Genomic DNA, 6,029 nt, shown 5'->3' with positions numbered 1-6,029 from the left:
GTCCGGGGGCCCGATGCCTGCTGCTCTGCCCGGGGGCCCGGTGCCTGCTGCTCCGCCCGGGGGCCCGGTACCTGCTGCCCCGCCTGGGGGCCCGGTGCCTGCTGCTCCGCCTGGTGGCCCGCTGCCTGCTGCGTCGCCTGGTAATCCGATGTGCCTCTGCCCGGAGTCCGGCCCGATGTGCCTCTGCCCGGAGCCCTGCCCGATGTGCCTCTGCCCGGAGTCCAGCCCGATGTGCCTCTGCCCGGAGTCCTGCCCGATGTGCCTCTGCCCGGAGTCCAGCCCGATGTGCCTCTGCCCGGAGTCCTGCCCGATGTGCCTCTGCCCGGAGTCCTGCCCGATGTGCCTCTGCCCGGAGTCCAGCCCGGTGTGCCTTTGCCCGGTGTGTCTCTGCCCGGTGTGCCTCTGCCCGATGTGCCTCTGCCCGGAGTCCAGCCCGATGTGCCTCTGCCCGGAGTCCAGCCCGATGTGCCTCTGCCCGGAGTCCAGCCCGATGTGCCTCTGCCCGGAGTCCAGCCCGATGTGCCTCTGCCCGGAGTCCAGCCCGATGTGCCTCTGCCCGGTGTGCCGCTGCCCGGAGTGCCTCTGCCCGGAGTCCAGCCCGATGTGCCTCTGCCCGGAGTCCTGCCCGATGTGCCTCTGCCCGGTGTGCCGCTGCCCGGAGTCCTGCCCGGTGTGCCAGTCTTTGATATCCCGCCAGTTACCAGACCCGGGCGGTGGAACATTTTGCCCAGCTAGGACTGTTTGGAGCGTCCTGAGGCCGCTCCTTGAGGGGGGGGTACTGTCAGGAATGGACTGGCCAGCAATAGTGGGACTCAGCTGCCTTATGAGCTGCAGTACCAGGGCTGGCCAGCGGGTGCTCCCAGCAATCAGAGACTCAACCTTGCAGCCAGTCAAACACCTGGAACTAATTATACTGGTGTATTTAAGGGACATTCAGACCTGCAGACTCTGCCTTGGTGTTGTGTTTCTCTTGGGCCCTGTATCCTGTTCCTGCTCTCTGTTCCTGTCTGATTCTCTGTTGACCCTGCTCTGATCCCTGGCTTGTCTGACCATTCTCCTCTGCCTGACCCTCTGTACCACGCTGCCCGCTACCTGCTGAACCTGGCCTGTGACCCCGACCATTCTCCGCTTGCTTCCCCTGTACCTACCTGCCCGACTGATATTGACCCGGCCTGCCTGACGACGCTTGCAATGTATGTACTGTTATCTGTGGGTGGTTGGTTTGGTTTGTTTGCACTGTGTTATGTTTTAGTATTGCACTGCGTTTATGTTTGTATGGTTAGTGTTAATAAATTACATTGTTTATAACATATCTGAAGTCTGCGTTTCCCTGCGTCAGTCACACACCTCTGGTCATACCCGGGAGCCCTGACAATGTGGTCTGCACACTCGGCCTGTCAGTGGCAGAGCTTGTGCTTGGAGTTACCAACGGCTTTTGAGGCTTTCTCCGGCCAGCAAGTCTGTACCATCCATGTTGCTCCATTCACCTGGCCTTCACAAGCTGATGAGCTGGGACACATATGTTAAAAGCTTTAAAATGTCATTGTCATGTGAGTGCATTTATACTGGTTTTACTTTCTCTTATTAAAAATTATTGTTTCACTATGCGGCTCGTGCTCTCTCTCTCTTTATTTTTTGTTTTTGTATTTTGGCACAAGGATTTAGATGAATATTCAAGAAGCTATGGGACACTGCAGTCATACTATTAGAACATAGGAATACTTGCCTAATAGTCTCTGGTATAGGTGAAATACAATAAATGCAGCAGCTCCTTTGTGTAAGGTCATGTGGCTCTGTTCTCTGTGTATCTGCTTCCTGGAAACTCCCCTTTTATATAACATCAACTTTTTGATAAGCAAAATCTATACAGATACAAATACAGACAGTAGAGGGCAGATCCCTATGGTAGTTTTAAACAACTCTTTATAAAATGAGGTAAAATAACCTAATGGGAGAGAATAGTATCTTTAAATACTTTAAGATCGCCTCATAGCAGACGTACTGCTACGGGGCGGTTGAAGTGTGCAAAATCATGGAAATATACATTTTTTAGCATTTCCGGGTAGGGGTCATGCGCGCACACCGCCTTACCTGTGCTACCATTGGCTCCTGAGGATATCAATCATTGGGTCCCGGATGGGAATCAGTGATGGTCAGCGAAGCTGAGAGGGGAGAGATCTGTGTGTAAACAACACAGATCTCTCTCCTGTCACCATGGACATGCTGCTTTCTCTCTTTGGACAGCAGAGAGATAGAAAGCAGCAGGTATCCCTAGTAAAACACAACACAGTTTACATAGAAAAACCACACACTGTTAACCCTTTGATCTCCCCAGATGTTAACCCCTTCCTGCCCAGTGTCATTAGTACAGTGTCAGTGCTTTTTATTAACACCGATCACTGTATTAGTGTCACTAGAGATGTCAGTGGCAGTTAGTCAGTTCCCACTCAGTGTCAGAATGCCCGCTGCAGTCCCACTATAAGTGATATAGAACTGATCGCCGCAATTACTAGCAAAAAAATAAATAAATAAAAATTCCAGTATATACTGTATACCGTCATTTGTAAATGCTGTAACTTTCACGTAAACCAATTCATTTACACTTATTGGGATTTTTTTTAGCAAAGACATTAAGCAGAATACATTTTGGCCTAAATTTATGAAGGAATTGTACTTTTTTAATTTATTTATTGGATATGTTTTATAGCAAAAATTCAAAAATATTCTTTTTTTTTATAAATATGCAGTCTTTTTGTTTATAGCGCAAACAATAAAAAACACAGTGGTGATCTAAAGAAAGAAAGCTCTGTGGGACAGCTTTTGTGGGACAAAATTACATAAATTTTATTTATGTACAGCCTTGCATGACTGCGCAATTGTCAGTTAAAGTAACGTAGTCCTGTATTGCAAAAAACGGGCTGGTCATGAAGGGGGTAAATCTTCCAGAACTGAAGTGGTTAAAGTGGGAAGCCAGTCCTGGTAAGTTTCCTACTGTTTAGGGTGGATTTTGACTAATTTTCTGTTGTGTCTTAAGTACACAAAATGAAGGGAAATCTCCATAGTGGGAACACCAACAGAAATAAGAACCTGACAAAGGTTGTAATGCTTCTATACTCCATTCAAAATGAAAAAAAGATTTTGACTGTGAATGATCAGTAGTGATGCAAAATGAGTGTCTTTGGCTGCTGACATTTTACAATTATATTAAAAGGAATTAGTAATGAACTAAATTATCTGTATGCAGAGCCTAAGATTGCATACATTGCAAGATTGCAGGTTACTACAAAGTCTTGGGCAGCACACTCTGAGAGGCCGTATACTGTATATGTGCATGGCCATCGGAAGGAATTAAAGAAAAACAAAAAAAAATGAACCTTTAGAACCACTTTAAGTTAAGTCTCTCATAATGTGCTAGTTCTGCAATGCATACTAGCACATTATGACATTATCTTTCAGAGGACATTTTTTTTCCTACACACTTTACTACCACTTCAAAAATTACAATTGTCATGCACTAAAAATATCAGCATGCATTCAAAAGTTATGTACAACAAAACAATTACCTGTAAACTATTGTTGGATGTATGGGAAAAAATATATTAAGAATTTACAGCAGAAAATGGATTCAACTCATCCGAGCAGATATGAAGAGCAGGGTGGAGTTGCCATGACACAGCAGAAACCATACTAGGTGTGACTTGGCAAAGATGACTATAAATCAGGGTTAATACCTCAAATGAGCAGAAGAGTTAAACTTCTCTGTTGAATCCCCAGCAACAGCTAAACCTCATCGCTAAAATGGTCCATTGGACAGCCGAAGAGAAATCTGCCATCACCTCAACATGGTCAAAGGTCAACCAAGAGCAGGATGGTGCTGATGCCCTGACCAGGTAAGCAAAATGTTTATCTTTTACTTAATAAAAGCGATGTAACATCAGACATGGTCTTTCTATAGCTGTAATTATAAAATGTAGCAGGACTAAAATCTTTAAACGTAGCTGTAAAATGTATTTCATACATTTTTGCACATATAAAGCTTCTGTCTTTGTAACATACTGCTTTATGGGAGCTTCAAATAATTACAGAAATTGTGCCCAATGAATCATTGATGAACATGCCATTAACAAACTGATCATTTACCTATCCTTTAGGCTATTTATCGTGTATCCCTGGACCCAGAGGTATTTCAGCAGCTTTGGGAACCTGTCCAGTGCTAGTGCCATCTCTTCTAATGCCAATGTCCGTGGCCATGGCAAGAAGGTGCTCGGAGCCGTTGGAAACGCTGTTCAGAATATGGATAACGTGAAGGGCACTCTGGCTAAGCTCAGCAGAGAACATGCTGTTGACCTCCATGTGGATCCCGAGAACTTTAAGGTAAGTTTATTGCAATTCTTTTGCTGTTATTGCAGAAATTACAGGGTTAATATTTTATTATGAAAAATATATATATTTAGGAGTGGAGACAGCTGTATAGAACCAGAGTATACACAGTGTCCACAGTCAAACAGACCAAATTATTAATTATATTATGATTTTTAAGGATACTGGAAAGTCATAACACCATTTAAATTTTCTAAATCTGTTTTGCTTGCATTACACATACAATGTAATAATTGTATTTTAGCTGAGCAAAACATTTTCATAAGATTATGCACATCTTTTAGTTTATTATTCATTTACATGACAGCATTCCCACACTTGAATATTTATTCAATTTCAATATACAGGATATATGTCTCTCTGATGGTGATATTTACTGTATGTGGATCTGTGTATGTATATGAATATATACACTATATACATACTATATATATACATATACACTGTATATGAACTATTGGTATTGATGCTAAAAAAAAAAGACATATATACCTGTATGAAAATGTTTTTGTTTCTAATTAAATACAATGTTTTGTTTGTATGTCTAATAAAAGAAAAACAATTTTAGAAAAGGTAGATGGTGTGACTTACTGGTATCCCTTAAAGATCCCAACATAATGAATAATAGGGTGTGTTTAAATATAATACTAGCTTGTCAAGAGTAGAGTAGCAAATGTTTGGTTAACTCTAATAACTTAAAACCCAGAAATTATGTACGGTATTTATATTTTTGTATTTATAACAAATTACTAAATTCCAGACCCACAAAGCTGTGTTCAACATTAAACATGCTCTCAGATTCAGAAAAGTATAGAAATAATGAATTTTACTGTATTTTAATACATTTGCCATTCTGGCATGAATACAAGATGGCTGATTTTGGTAGACCATTCCTTTTCAAGTGTTAAGCAGCAGATCCACACAAAATGTTGTTAAGTGTTTTATGTTACTGGTAATTTATTTGGCCTTGTTGAACAATAGGGTATGACAAAACAAAATATAATTTAGTCATGGCTTTTTTGTTTCCACAGCGTCTTGCCCAAATGCTGGTGATTGTCTTGGCTGCCAAACTTGGAGGTGCCTTCACCCCTCAAGTCCAGGCTGCCTGGGAGAAATTCAACAACGTTTTGGTGGCTGCTCTGAGCCATGGATACCACTAAGTCCACATTTCAAAATGCAGAGACTTAACATCATTACTTGCTGAAAATGCCATTGTAATCATTCATTTTCAATAAAGCTTTCAATGCATAAATCAAATGTGTTTTTAATTATTAATATTCAATTATCAACACACAAACCGTATCTTTTACCAAGAGTCTGTGGGAATTATGGGTTTATAAAATGATTCATATTTATTATTAATATAGTAAAATATTTAAACAATCCTAAGAGGTATATAGAACACTCGTTCTCAAGTAATACCTATGTGAACTAAATCTAAATGTGCCCAGCTGCTGCTCAAGAAATGTACCTCCTGTACACTAAGTATGAAAAACTATAGCAGCAACCTACAAAGTTTTATATAAATTTAAATACATCAGAATAAGCATGACTAACAAAAACCTTGAAGTAAAACATAAACAATGTACAAAATAAGTGAAGAATTATATAAAGTGCATTAAGTAAATGTGACACAACACTTAGCAAAG

The 6,029-nt window shown here is 41.7% G+C and overlaps 1 protein-coding gene across 1 annotated transcript; it reads left to right on the top strand.

Annotated features, from left to right (window-relative positions):
- Positions 1–3,729: 3,729 nt before the first annotated feature.
- LOC149472149 (hemoglobin subunit beta-2-like) lies at positions 3,730–5,637 on the top strand. The gene is made up of 3 exons (XM_089691698.1): positions 3,730–3,890; positions 4,152–4,374; positions 5,412–5,637. The coding sequence occupies exons 1-3, from the start codon at positions 3,799–3,801 to the stop codon at positions 5,538–5,540; spliced, it is 444 nt and encodes a 147-aa protein (XP_089547824.1). The 5' UTR covers positions 3,730–3,798; the 3' UTR covers positions 5,541–5,637.
- The last annotated feature ends 392 nt before the right edge of the window (positions 5,638–6,029 follow it).

Source organism: Staurois parvus, unplaced genomic scaffold, assembly GCF_062004578.1.
Source record: "Staurois parvus isolate SC_StPar_1 unplaced genomic scaffold, SC_StPar_1.0 ptg000022l, whole genome shotgun sequence".
In the NCBI taxonomy this organism is placed as follows: Eukaryota; Metazoa; Chordata; class Amphibia; order Anura; family Ranidae; genus Staurois; species Staurois parvus.
This window is presented reverse-complemented; position numbering and strand designations above follow the sequence as displayed.

What these genes read in the sequence shown, in the direction of transcription:
- LOC149472149 (XM_089691698.1), top strand. Translation starts at nt 3,799, where the DNA reads ATGGTCCATTGGACAGCCGAAGAGAAATCTGCCATCACCTCAACATGG. An exon ending in GGTGCTGATGCCCTGACCAG is followed by an intron (nt 3,891 to 4,151) that starts GTAAGCAAAATG and finishes CCTATCCTTTAG; the next exon opens with GCTATTTATCGTGTATCCCT. An exon ending in TGGATCCCGAGAACTTTAAG is followed by an intron (nt 4,375 to 5,411) that starts GTAAGTTTATTG and finishes TTGTTTCCACAG; the next exon opens with CGTCTTGCCCAAATGCTGGT.